The sequence below is a fragment of the Trichosurus vulpecula genome, chromosome 1, assembly GCF_011100635.1.
Source record: "Trichosurus vulpecula isolate mTriVul1 chromosome 1, mTriVul1.pri, whole genome shotgun sequence".
NCBI classification, from domain to species: domain Eukaryota; kingdom Metazoa; phylum Chordata; class Mammalia; order Diprotodontia; family Phalangeridae; genus Trichosurus; species Trichosurus vulpecula.
The window spans coordinates 285,977,702-285,992,645 of NC_050573.1; the positions used below are offsets into that span (position 1 = coordinate 285,977,702).

A 14,944-nucleotide genomic window follows, 5' to 3' on the forward strand; every position below is an offset into this window, starting at 1 on the left:
CAAATCTGAGCACAGATAATGACCCTGACGTTTCTGTATTTTAATGATCAACTTTAAGCCTGAGTGTGAATAGTAAGATACTGTTTGAAATAATTGGTAGCAGTCCCGTATTTTGTTTCCTTCTGTTCTCTTTTCGTGTTGGAAGGAGAGAGGGGAAAAAAAAGACATGTTGTGGGCTATTCAGAAGGGTTATTCCAGATCAGAACAACTTGTCTCAAGGTCTGTGACTGATATTTCCTTTATATTTTTTTTCTCTCCTCTGATAGGACTAGATCAGCAGATGTTCCAAACACCTCTGCAGCACAGAAATTGATTACTCAGCCCAAATACTTAATTCAAGGTACTATCTACTGTCCTAAAACATATAACATGTGAAGCCTTGTCTGGAGATCGTATGCTGGCAATGAAATTGAAATAGTCAAGGGGCAATTTGGAAAACAAAGGATAGGAGTAAGCTTGTTAAATATTCGAGTTCGCAGAAAAGGTGAGTAAGTTTGTCACTTTCTGGATGCTTTGACTGATTTTTACTTATCTCTACTACTTTTTGTAAGTTTATTTTGATATTTGGGTTTGTTTTACCCTCCTTTTCTCTCTTTCCCTACGCCTCTCCCCTTTTTCTTTTTGACTCCACAGATCTCTGACAACCAAGAAACAAACATTTGGTCTGTTTTGTAACACTGAAACATCTACAATGAAGTCCTATTGCTGGACTCTGGTTTTGGCTGTCCTGGGTACAGAATTTCTGGGAAGCTTCTGCACCACTATCAAATCTCCACGGTTCAGAGGGCGTGTGCAGCAGGAACGAAAAAACATCAGACCCAATATTATTCTTGTGCTTACAGATGATCAAGACGTGGAGCTAGGTGAGAGACTTTGAAAAGAAAACTGTTTTCACCTCCTTTGTATAAGTAATTCCACTACTTTCTAGCCTCCTGCCAAGTTAGTGTACCTATTAGCTGACCTAGTTTTAGAAATGAGATTTTATGGGACACAAAGTATTATATTTTGCATTTTACCACTTCCTTTGACTGTCTGGAGCTTGACATAGTCTGTTTTGAGGGGAAATTTTATTTGTGGAAGCTAAAAATTTGACCTTGCAAGTTGGAAACTGTTGGCAAACATTAAATACTGTTTAGGCAAAAACATTTCTAAAATTGAGAAGCTCTCAACTATATATAAAGTATATCGATAGAAAAGGAAGTTGATGGAATCATGTTTGCCCACAAAAATGAAGCTGCAATGTTTTACAAATTGTGTGTTGTTAAAATTGGCCAGGCAGCCACTATTAACTTTAGGAATAATGGCTCTTTCTATGAAAAAATATGTAACTTCAGTAATTTAGAACACAACCCAATGTCAGAGTTTTCAGGGTAACCCTAATAGGATCTACGGTTTTCTATTTAGTAGCTATACTATAGTCAAATCATGGTTTTTTCTTTGCTTCTTCTGCCCTACATCATTTCTCTAGTACCACACCCATGGGGATAGGATGCAGGGAAGAGGGAAGAGAGCATTTATGAAGTACCTACTATGTGCAAAGCACTGTACTAATCCCTAAGGACATAAATAAAAGCAACAGAAGAGTCCTAACCTTCATGGTGCTTATGTTCTAAGTGTGGAAGAGGACATATCATGGGGTGCTGGAAAGGAGATAAGGTACCTACATGAGGGAAAAGAGGTTGGCTAGGAGAGAAGTCTAGAGAGTAAATTGAACAAGAATGAAATGAACATGGCAGCAATCACTTCTAAAATGGCCATTCAGGCAGAGGAATAGAAGAGCATGGCTTCAGGGCAGTGGTTTTTCCAGGGACAGAGGATGACTGGTGAAGGGGTTGAAAAGTCCAAAGAGTACAGCACTAGGGTGAAATGAGCATGACCTTTCCTGAATAGTGGTCAGAGAGAGGCAGTCACCAATCAGGAAAGCTGGGCCTCTCAGCTTAGATTTCCCAAGTTTTAGGTTATCCATATGGGTGTGCTCATAAATATTTAACAAGCAGCTCTGCTGCCCTGTCCAAAAAATGTACCCTTGACACCTTTAAATTTAATTTGTACCATTAACCTTTTCTCCATTGCTTTCTTAAGTCTAGAAAAGCAACAAAACAGTAGGACAAAACTTGATTTATAGTGCTTGCCAATTTCCAAGGTGCAAATATTCACACTAAAAAGTTAACAGAAAAGCTCCCTCCACCTGTACCCCTGCACCCATTTCTGGTAGGCATGAAAATCAACATTATGCAGTGGAAGGAGGGCTGGATTTGCTTTAAGATGATCTGGGTTCAAATTCTCAATTTGGCACTTCCCACCCATATGATTATTTTAAAGCAATTTACTTAAATTTTCTGGGCCTCAATTTCCTCACCTACAAAACAAGGAAGGTAGACTTGTTGACCACTAAGATCTGTGATCTTTTGAAATTAGGATCAGTTACTTCTTCCCCATAATTGCCCAGGTCATATTCTCATGTTTCCCAGCTCGCTATGAATCAGAAAACTCTCTTCTAGTCTGATCGCTGGACTGAAAATAGACTTGCCTGGATAACCTACCTAGATACTCAGTTGTGCTAGAGAGGAGGGAGAAAGGGAACAAGTTCCAGCTCAGAAAGTCCCTTGAACATTGATTGGCCTTTCACTGCAAACCTGGAAAGAAGAAACACATCTTCAAGTCTATGTTACTCTGCAGACCATCATATAACCAGTTTAGTTGAGATAATATAAGGCAGTTCATACAAAATCTTCCAAAGCTTTCTTAAGCACCTACTGCCAAAATTTCTTTCCTTCAAACCCCAACTGAGGTGCCTAGTCTGCCTTCCCAGAATCCCCCCTCACCCTTCTCCAAATTGAAAGTGATCTCTTCTTGCTCAAATTTCTCATATCACTTTATCTGGACTTGTCCTTTGCACTTATCCCAATATTTATTGTGATATTTTTTGTGATTTGTTTTTATTTATTTATTGTGATATTTATTTTTATATACATTCTTTTTTTTTAGACTGAACTTTTTGAAAGCAAGATTTATCTGGTATCCATCTTTATGTTCCCAGTTCATAGTGCCTCATGCATAGGAAACACTTAATTTTTTTTTTAGTTGATTAGAAAAACTAGCAACACTTCCCAGTTTGTCTAAAACTGTACCTGGCCTTGTTTGAAACTGTACCTTGTCTAAAACTGGCCTCAGGGTCCTGTCAGTCCCAATACAGGGCTTATTCTACTCAGTTCCGAGCTGTCCAGAGAAGACCATAACTGCCTAAGCCTAACTGTGACGTCGGGTGACTTTACCTAAGGTCACCATTTCCTTGATTTTCTTCTTTTGTGCTCCTTAGTAAATGTTTATCGAATTGAATTCTATTGTTGATCCGGAACATAATTTAATTCAATGAATATTTCTCAGATCCTTGCATATTCAAGACCTTGGACTGGGTGCTCAGCATCTAAAAGCAGAAATGAAAGAGTATTGATCCTCAGGGAACTTGCATTCTATTAAAGGAATTTGGGAAGAGTACAAATAAATTAGAGGTTAAAAGGAAAGAGCATGAAAGACTTGGGAGATCAAGAAAGGTGTTGAATATTAAGTAGTACAAGGGCTGATTTGAACATGAAGGAAGCTAAGAATTCTACCTATCCTGAAAATGTATGCTAGAGATAAGAGACAAAATGACAGAGGAAACAGGAGAAGATCAATGGGGAGGATCAGCTAATATTTTATGAAACTACAATTTGGTTTTATTTTTATTAAAGAGACACCAGTGGCCTTAGAAAGTAAATGCAGCTCTCAGAAATAATTGCAAGGGTTAGAAGTTATTCTAAAATTTTTGCTCATGACACAGCATGACACTCTGATATAAAATCAGAGGAGGATTTTTTGCTTTAATGTATAAATCAGGGATTCTAATGTGAGATATATCACATTTATTTTAATTATAAACTCCATTAATAGTCAGCCTGGCATAGTGAAGACTGAAAGACCTGGTTTCAAGCACTACCTCTAATTCATATTAAGAATTTTCTTGGTGGCCACACTCACTGCTTGGCGACATCCAACTGCATGAAACAGCTATGTCACAATAGTATGACCAGAGACAAGTCACTTAACTTAGTTGCCCAGGCAACTCTGATGAAATCTCAGGATCTAAAAAATAAACTAATGATCAAAAAAAACCAGAAAGTCAGATAAGCACACAAGATAAATAATAAAAGCAAGCCTAAACCATTGCACCCTTATGTAGAACATTTCAACATTGTAGAACCAAACAATGAGGAGTAAACCCACTACATGTTTATCTGTTACATTCCTTTTCCTTTAATTTTTTAAATCGATACCTTTGTTTTATATGATATCATTTTTTAAACTCCTACCCCTCTCCTCCTCCCCACCACCTGAGAAGGTTACATTTATTTTAAAATATTTTAACAAAAATCTACACCTCCCTATGGAGGGAGCTGCTTCATACAGTTAATACTTTTTCCCTACTTTCCCCACTTAATTCCACACACTTCCTTTTTGGAAAAAGAAAAATGAAATAATGGAGAACAGTTGGCCTTTAACCACAAAATTGAAGCAACTTGCTCTATTTTTTCCCACTCTCTGACTTCTTGACCAGGTGGGAAAACAAGAAACAGAAGTAGCTGGTATGGTCTACACTGGAGAAGTGTTTTTTCATTCCCCGTGCTGCTCCCACATTTAGGCCACCAAGATTCCATTACCATGTTGTAATACCATGCTACTGATACCATCCCATAAAATCTTAGCTCCTGAGAGCTTGGACTATCTAATTTTTGTACTTGTATCCCCAGTACCTAGCATGGCATTAGCAAATCGCAGGCATTTAATAGTTATTTATTGATTTAATTGAATGATGCTTCACAATGATTGAGATTCTGCTGATGTCCATCTCTATAGTTCCTTTACTCATCAGCACCATTTTGTTTTCAACTAATGAAATTCTAGTTCCTTACATAATCATATGAAAGTTCCTATGAATGTATTCCCCATTTTACAATGAAAGTCAATGAAGAATCATTAGAGTTCCATATATGAAATTTTACTATTTAATAGGCTATCAGTATGGAGTATTAAAGAATATCTATATTTGAGTGCTTTCCATCACTGAGTCCATCCATCAGTGTGTACTTCTTGAGCTCTTGCTACGTGCCTATCACTGTGGTAGGTTCTATATAGACAAGCTTTATGAAACATAACTTCTGCCCTCAAGGAACTAAAATTTTATTTGGAAAGATAAAAAGACCACAAACAAAGCAATCAGAACACAGGATGAGGTAGGTTAAAAAAAAGGTACTGCTGTGGTCAAAGGCAGCAACCCTCTCTATAACTGGATCAAGTCCAGGGAATAGTATTTTTACATTGAGAGCGTAAGCTATCTTTCAGTTAGGAATAACTTCCTTCCAACAATCCTTGTATATTATTTCTTTGGACTGTTATTTTTTTACTTCTACTGAAATGACCTTGCAAGTGTTTAAATCTTTTCTTTGTATAGCCCCATCATGCATTAGCACCTAGAATGTTGTATGCAGATGTGGTCACTATTCCTCTAATAACATACCGCTAAACTCTAAAAAGGCCCAAAGGGAGCAAGGTAATCACAATTATGGAGCTTTTTTCACATTACAAGAGATTTCAAAGTGAGCAACCACGAAGGCCAAGAGGAAGGGAGTGTGATGTAGTGGCTAGAGGGCAGCACTTAGAATCAGGAAGATCTGGGTTCAGATAATCACCTCTGGCATTTTGCTACATGTGGGATCATGCACAGGTCACTTAATCTTTCTGCTCTTCAGGCAGCTCTCTAAGACTTTAAGTTGTAGAGGTCTGCTAATCTGGATTTCTGGAAGGAAGTACTAGAATAATGAGATCACAGGGCCTTCAGGCATCTCTATTTTAAGTGCCTACTGTGGGTAAGACATTTTAATAAGTGCTAGAAGTATAAAATGAAGCAGATAAAGTTTCTGTTCCTTATCAGCTTATACTTTAGTAGAAGAGATAGGACATTGGCACAAAACTCCTAAAATGCAAATTAGAACACAAGGAAACTTAGATATAGTGAAGTTAAGAGATTGGTTCATCATACTTAGTGGAAGATCCAGGACCAAAATTCAGATCTCTTGACTTGTAGTCTAGTTCTAGCATATTTTCTATGCTTCAAGAAAATATGTATTTCAAATCTAAATTATTAAAACTGTGATATTTGTATTAAAAATAGTAATCAGTTCTAGAATTGTTATGCTGGGTCATAGGATTAAAATTTTAAAACTGGAGAAGACCATATAGTTCAACTCCCTCATTTAACAAATGAGAGGATATGAGTTGTTCGGGTTCATAGGGTTATTAAATAAGTGAAAGAGCTAAGATTCAAATCCTCTAGTTTCAAGTCTAGCACTTTTTCTAGTGTACTAGTCTGATTCTCAGTTGTCCTCCCTTACTTCCAGAGTCAACATGATGGCAACCATCTACCAAAGGCTCTTCGAAAGTATTGTTTGTTGTCGTTTTCAGAAATGAAATTCTGAGCTGATTCTGACCATTGCTCTGATTCTATGTGGCATTTGTTATATTATTATATTTCTTCTGGGGAACTAGAATTGATACTGAGAACATGATAGTATAAGTCTTCTGTTTCCATTGGACACCAGACAAAATAGTTCACAGAGATAAGGAACTCTGTGAAGTTAAAGATGCCATGCTGTCTTTTAAGAGTGACTGTTTTTGGCTTTCATGGCCCTGTGTCTTTCTGGAAGAAATAATCAGTCTTGGTTCCCTGGATAAATTCCAGATGGATTTATTTTCTAACCCTTATCCCCTCCAGTCTAAATTGTTATTCTGTTCTGGTTTTAGCAAAAAGCATTATCATTTCCTATGGACCAACATCCATAATTTTGGTAAAACACTATATGCTTAGTGCTTTCATGTTTTTTGTACTTTCAAAGTTTAAATACTGCTTAGTATGAGGCATTTTAAACCAGAAAAATTATCCTGCTTTTAGGCTTCTATATTTTGTCACACTTTGTCAGTTTACAGGGGATCCAGGTAAGAGGAAAGAGAGAGGAAGATTATATGTAAATTTATTATACATATACATATATGAACAAAATAATAAAGATCATATATAAATAAGAAAGGTTACATGTGAATATATAACATTACATGTTAAACATAGACTACCTCACAAAAGATAGTAAAATTCACGAAGAACTCTGAAAAACAAAAGTTGAATATGTGAATTGTCTATCAAAATTCATCATGAAAAACAAATTATTTAATTACACATAGAGATTCCAGTTTCTACAGGAAGTGAATCTCAGCATGTCACTGCTGTTTCTGAGCTGTCTCTAGAGAGGATCAGACATGTCTCATAGCCGCAGAATGTGTCAGGTTATAGTGATGATGCCAATGTATCTTCTAGAATTTCTGACTGTGTATATTTTTCTTGACTTGGGATAAAATGACTTGGTTGAAGCCACCTATTAATTTCTTAGAGAAATCATTCTTTCAGAAACTCCTTCAAAACCCATATCCCCAGCATGGTTTTTAGGATATGTAAGCTGAACTTTCTGAAATGTTTAAAATTAATGTCATAGCCAATTCAGCAGAAAGGTAGTATTCAGTAGTAGAAAGAGTAATGCACCTGGTGTCAGGCTACCTGGGTTTCAGTCCCTTACTCTAATACTTGCTTGGGCATTTCACTTCACCTTTCTAAGCCTCAGTTTCTTCACCTATAAAATGGAGTGATGATGATAGCTATAAATTACATAGTGATTTAAGGATAGTACAGCCACCATTATCTTACAACAACATCATATACCAGATAAACTTCTAGAGGGAGTGAAAATAGTACTTTAAAAAACAAAGATAAGAAAAACATCTGGACCAGATGAAGTTTTCTTATGATGTATGCAACAGCATTTTGAAGACTTTGGCAGATTGATCCTCAATGTATCTAAAGAAAGGCAAGATATCAGAGATGTGGGAAAAGGTGATCAAGGAAACATTAATAATTACCAACTCATATGCCTAATTTCCATACTATATAAAATTTTAATTCTTATGAGAATAATCTTTATGCTGAGAATCAAAGGTATACTTGATAAGAGTATTAGAATAGGCAGACACTCAAAAATGATATTTCACAGAATACATCTTTATTGACTGAAAGGTATAAAGAAGACAAGATCTCCATGGTATTTATTTTTTGTTGATTATTAAATGCACTTAATTTGGTAGAGCAAAATGCTACTTTAAAGACAAGGTGGCTCATATATACATATGTGTGTGTGTGTATATATATATATATATATATATATATATATATATATATATATATATATATATCAGAACTGTACTAAATTCCTTGAAAGATATATTAGTAGAAAAAAATCTTATTCAATGACCCTCTGACCGTTCATGGCAAGTCAGGCCTTAAACAGAGAGAGCTGCTTAACAAAAGCATTTGCCATTTTTGTGGAGGAAATCCAGTGCAGACCTGAAGAATAATCCCCAATAGCGAGATTGTCCAAAAGCTCCTCTATCTAGATGACATTTAACTGATTGCATTGATCCCCAGAAAACTGCAGAGCCTACTAAAAGAGATCTATGCTTACTCAAGAGACTTGGACTGATTGATTATTCATACAGGGAAGGGTGAATCCATTGTCCAGTTTGTGATATGCATTTAGATAGACTGTAGATCTTGTCCATCCATATCTTGTAAAGACACAGCAAATGGACAATAGTTAGACCAAGAACTCAACAGTGAGAAGAGAGCAGGCTAGCTTGCCTTTGGGGAATTACAAAGTTCTTTTGATATCCCCAAGTTTCTCCCTAAGACAAAGGCCTATCAATTTATTACCATTGGTGATGTAGTAGATATAGTGCTGGGCCTGGAGTCAGGAAGACCTGAATTCAAATACAGACTCACATATTTACTAGCTATGTGACCCTGGGCTAGTCACTTAACCACTCAGTTTCCTCAAAGGTAAAATGGGAATAATAATGGTACTTACCTCCCACAGTTGTATGAGATATTTATAAAGAACTTGCCACAGTGCCTAGCACTTCATAGGGACTACATAAATGCTAACTGTTATCATCATCAGTCATCATTATCATTATATTCACCCAATGATGTTGTATGGCTATGAGTCATACAATCTCTGTAGAACCAAATTTGAGGCTCATCCAAAGGTCAATAGTACAGTAAGTGTGAGTAAATTGTAACACATTACAAATAAGTAATTACACAGGAGTGATATAAAGGACATCATAAAAAATTGTATAATTGAAAAAGATCAACTGGTCACATGGTAAGAGTAAGGGATAGCCAATCAACAGGCCATGGCCTTCATTGGTGTCCTTAGTGTGTCAAGAGAAGAAGATGAAAGACACCAGAACGTTTGGGAGGGCCCTACATGGCAAACTTGAGGGAGAACATAAACAAAAATCAATCAAACAGGAGGGGCAGTCATGGATGGGTCACTGGAAGGAATGCTTACATTGATGATTTTGAAGGTTTAGTGTTATGTGAAAGAGTTTTACTGCTTTATTTAAAGCAGTATTTATTAATTATAATTGATATACGATATAATTGTATATAAATATAATAATCATTAATTTATTTCTTTAACATTTATCTACATCTGCTCAGCAAATCTCCCCCACCCCATTGTTAAAATGGTACTAGGAAAGAGAACTATATATATTGTAAGCAAAAGCAACCTTCAGTCTAAAGTGCCACTTTCCCCTCCTCCATTTCCTTAAACAAAGATAGCCTCGTTTAGTATCAGAGCAGTGAAGATCTCAGGTATCATTCAATGCAACTTCCTCATGAAACAGAGACCTGAAGGTATAGCCATCCTTCATCTTCACAAATGGTATTTCTATTTTCCACACAAATGTCACTATGACCATGGTCATTCCCTTTGAGTTTCAGCTTCTTTTTGGGAAATGCCTCAAAGAGAAGTAAACGAGCTCAAGTGAAGTCTTTAGGTTTTCACCATGAGTAAGGGCCATAACTTAAGGAGGTGAACTCTACAACTTCTATTTTGACTGCCTAGAATTCATTTCTCTTGTCTTTTTGGTTCTTGGCTATGTCTCAGATAGTTATAGTTGCCAGGATAAGTGACCACTAGAGAAATGAAATGTTAACTCTAGCATTTTTCTGTGCACAGACTCCTTTACTAAGAGAAAATACAGTAAGTGAAGATGGCAGTACTGTCTGGGAGTAGAAGGAACGGTAGTCATAGGCAGAGTAGATGTAATTTGGTTTATGCTACATAGCACAGGGCAGCTAGGTGGTATACTGGATAAAGTGCCAGGCCCGGAGTCAGGAAGGCTCATCTTCCTGAGTTCAAATCTAGGCTTCTGACATTTATTAACTGTGTGATCCTGGGCAAGTCACTGAACCCTTTTTTACCTCAGTTTCCTCATCTGTAAAATGAGCTGGAAAAGGAAGTGGCTGCAGTGTCTTTGCCAAGAAAACCCCAAATGGGGACATGAGGCAGACATAGCCAAAATGACTGTACAAGAACAGTGTAGTATGGGGTGATGAATATAGAATCTGCCTCTCATGTATCTTTTCTGTGTGACCCTGGGCAAGTGACTTAACCTCTCAGTGCTACAGACAACTTTCTAAGATTCTACATTACAAAAGAGTTTCTGGATCTGAATTGGTAGAGGGAGTTTCTTCAGTGGAAGTTCCCTGAACCATTGAAAGCGTGTTGCCTCCCACAAAAAAATACTGTTTTACAGAAGGGTGACATGGAAAGGTTGTCATGATTCAAGTTCAGGAAAGCTAGGTGTGAATAATAATTCTTCTGTAAATATTATAACCTGTGTATCATTGGGCAAGTCTCTTGACCTCTTAGGTTCCTCATCCAAAAAATGAGAGGATTACACTAGATGACATCTAAGATCTTTACCTATATTAAATCTATTATACTGATCTGATCACCCTAAATTGTGATGGAAGTAATCACTTAATAGATGTTTACTAGTAACCATTCTCAAAAGTCTCAATTTTATCATCTGTAAAATAGAAATAACTTGAATGCCAGTTTTATGCAGTTGTGAGAAAAGCGTTTTACATATATGAGATCTATCAATACTTTCAAAAGCTTCATCATTTTGTCAGCATGGGCCCCCTTCCACAGGTGCCTATCAGAGCTGCTCCCTGCTTTAGCAGGTAGTTTTATGAATTGGATGGATTTGGGTGACCAAAATAAGTCATCTGGAAGGTGACTGTTTGATGACGAGCTTCTTGACCTTAGTCTTCAGATGTTGGTCTTTAGATGACAGCTCTGAGTGCTTTCAAACTTTTGGAGACTTGCCAGAACTTGTACTCTACTGGCATAACTTTCAAGGCTACCATTTAATTCAACAAACCTCTATTGAGCACCTACTATGTGCATGGAATTATTATTTACACTGGAGATAAAAGGATAGGGATAGGAATGGAACCTGTGATTTCATGGGTATAGGGAAGTCCCTGGTGAAAAAAAACTTCTTCTATCAATAGAAATCCCTGCAAACTATCATCTTAGGGGATTGCTTAGATAACTAAGAGGATGAGTGACTTTCCCAAGGTCACATGGCTCTCAGTGGGGGAACTTGAACCCAGGTCTTCTTGCCTCTGAGACTTTGTCCATTATGCTGTGCTGCCTCTGTCACTGGAGATACAAAGATGAAAAAATAGTAATTATACCCAATATTTTCAAAGTACTTAAAAGTTGCAGGACATTTTATATACATTACCTCATTTGAGCTTCACATGAAATCTTGGTATTATAGGTACTGCAGGTGTTATTTTCTTAATTTTATGAATAAACTGGAGCATGGTGGACTTTACCATGGTCAGACAACTAGTTAGTTGCATTCATGAGCTTCAAATGATTTCCTGATTCCAAGTCTGACATTCTGTCCGCTACACTGTCATGCCTTTCCTAAAAAGTTATATTATTATTGCCTTCAAGGAGCTTGTGGTCTACTGGAAGATATAACATTATAAAAATGGTATTAAGTGTTTTTGCAAGGCAGAATGTGGAATGGACACAGAAGAGATGCACAATTGTCTATGAAAAACTTGAGCAAGGGGCAGCTAGGTGGCACAGTGAGTAGAGCACTGGCCCTGGAGTCAGGAGGACCTGAGTTCGAATCTGGCCTCAGACACTTGACACAGTTACTAGCTGTGTGACCTTGGGCAAGTCGCTTAACCCCAGTTGCTCTGCCTTCCCCCTCCAAAATACAAAAAAAGAAAAACTTGAGTGAGGAGAGCTCAGCCAGAAGTATAAGGAAGAGTTTCATGGAGGAGGGGGCAGATGGGCTGAGAGTTGAGGGAAAGAAGGATTGGAGTAAGTGGATATGTGAAAGACTGATAGCACAGTCATGGGGAATGCAGGAATGTTTGGAAATGGCAGAAGCAATCATGGGTCATAGGACACTAAGTTTGAAAGGGATGTAAGAAGTCATCTGATCTTCTCTTGCATGCTTTGGTGTGCTGGAGATCTCATCTTCCTTCAAACAGAGCTTTCTCCAGTGGGATTTGTATACTATGAGATGGCCCCAACCAAGAACTAAAGTCCTTGATGATGTGTGTCTTGCCTTTGAAAAAAGAAATGTTTTCTAGTGGCTGCTATTAAATTAATTTGGGTACTAAGAGTATTATACAGAAATGGACTATTTTCAAAGAGGCCTTGTTTTCAAAAGCAGGTCATTTGTGTGCCAAAATGTATTATTCACAATTAATATGTGACTTCTTTCATTTGGTTAAAGTTAGTATTTGGTTATCAGAGGGGGAGGTTTTTTTTTCTCTTAGTACTGAAATGCTTGTCATCTTAGTGTGTCTTTGGTCTCTCCCGCTGCTGGAAGAAGTCAGTGTCTCAAAAAAAGTGATGGAGAATAAAGGAGAAAAATTTAAAAAGTTAAAAAGAAGTCATCTGATCTAATCCAAACCTTAACTGAATCTCCTTTTCAACATCTCTAGCAAGCTTTCATTCAGTCCTTGCTTAATGACCTCCAGTGATAGAGAATCCTGTATCCTCTGAGACATCATGTTCACCTTGGGACAATTATTTGGACATTTTCTATATAGCAAATGTAAATCTGAATCTCTGTATTTTCTACCAGTTGCCTCTAGCTTTACTTTCTGGACTAAGTTGGCATAATGGAAAGAGTGTTGAACCTAAAATCAAGAGACCTGATTCAAATCTCATCTCTGATATGTACTAGATATGTACCTTTAAGCAAATCACTTCTGTGAATCTCAGTTTCTACATCCATAAAATGGAGATAGAACTACCTGCCTTACAGGGATGTTGTAAGGCTGAAGTTAGAACGCACATTTAAATTTTTTGTAAATCCTTAAATACTATTAATACAATATAAATACTATCTATCATTATTACTCCCCTCTAATAGGACTACTGTCATGTTCCACCCATGTCTTCTCATCTACTGGCCAAACACCCTCAATTCATCCAACTAATCCTTGTATTTCATTGCTTCCTTATGCTGGTGACCTTCTCTGTATTCATGCCAGTTTGCCAACGTCCTCCCCAAAAGTGTTGCCCAGTACTAAATCCAGCATGTTCCATTTATAGTGTGATGGGAACAGAGTACAGTAGATCTTAAAATATTAGGAGAGCACACTATGGTTTTCTTAATTCAGCTTGTCTTTTTTGGTTGATGCCTTACCTTGTTGACTCACAATAATCTTGAAATCCACTAAGAACCCGAGATTTTTTTTCAAATGAGCACAATCACAACTCCCAAATCATGGAGTTAATATTTTGAACTTGAGCATAAACTTCAGTTTTACCCATTAAACTTCAGTTTATTAGATTCTGCTGATCACTCTTGACTAAATCCTTTTGGACCATGATTGTGTCAACCAACTTTGGGTACTAAGAGCATTATACAGAAATTAATTAATTAACTAGCCCTTTTGGTTTTTTGTTATTTACATATTTGACATGCATGCCATCTATGCCTTCATTCAAATCATTGAGAAAATCTTTGAACATCACAGGACCAAGGACAGATCCCTAGGGTTCTCCACTAGAGAGGCTCCTTGCACAAAGGGCTGGTTGGCCCATTTCTTTTCTAAACTCTAGTCTTTATCTCAACATATACATACACTTTCTTATCAAATAACACATGTTCAATGCTTAGCCCAAAATAAGTGCTACCTAGATGCTATTCATTAACTCCAAAATTGGTTCTATTTTGTGCTCCCCTGAGCAGGTGAAAGTAGAAAAAACAGCTAATATTGTCTTAAACAAAGTAAGGGGATTATTGCTTCGCAGGACTCTCGGGCTGTCTCAATGATAAAGCTTGTCTCCTGTTATAACAATAATGTTGCTTGCAGCTGCTGTGGGGGTGCAAGACCAATGATACTAGCACACAGGAGGGTTGCTAGCACAGGTTCTTTGATCTGCTTTTCTAAAGGAAAGCAACTTTAAAGAGGTCAATAATCTCACTTTAATCAAACATATATATGTATGTGTGTGTCTATGTATATATGTATGTATGTATATGTGTGTGTGTGTATGTATATATATATATATATATACCATTCACTTAGTCCAGGGGAAAAGTCAACACCCTGAACTTCAAAGCAAATACAAACAGAAATTACAAGCAGAAATTATATAAACAGAGCAAATAACACAGATCAGCAGACAGAGCTTCTAACTGTCTGTCCATAGCAATACATACATAATTACTAGAGAGAGAAGAACCAACATCTGAGTTTTTAAAGCTGGGGGGGGGGGCTTCTTAACGGCTACCCAGAGTCTCACCTGGGTACATTACACAAACACTTTTCCCATAAGTGAGCCCCAAAGCAAAATGCCAACCTCCAAGTATATATACTCTTCTTCAGGGTCAGAGAGCATCAGAACCCTTATGACCCAGGCTCGTGTGACTTAAGCAGGTCACATGAGCCTAT

At 37.2% G+C, this 14,944-nt stretch overlaps 1 protein-coding gene across 1 annotated transcript in view; it reads left to right on the forward strand.

Annotated features, from left to right (window-relative positions):
* The first annotated feature begins 691 nt into the window (after window positions 1–691).
* SULF1 (sulfatase 1) overlaps window positions 692–14,944 on the forward strand; it is a 98,235-nt gene continuing 83,982 nt past the window's right edge. The window contains exon 1 of the mRNA XM_036742137.1: window positions 692–863. Coding sequence (XP_036598032.1) covers window positions 692–863 — 172 coding nt within the window. The remainder of the gene's footprint in view (window positions 864–14,944) is intronic.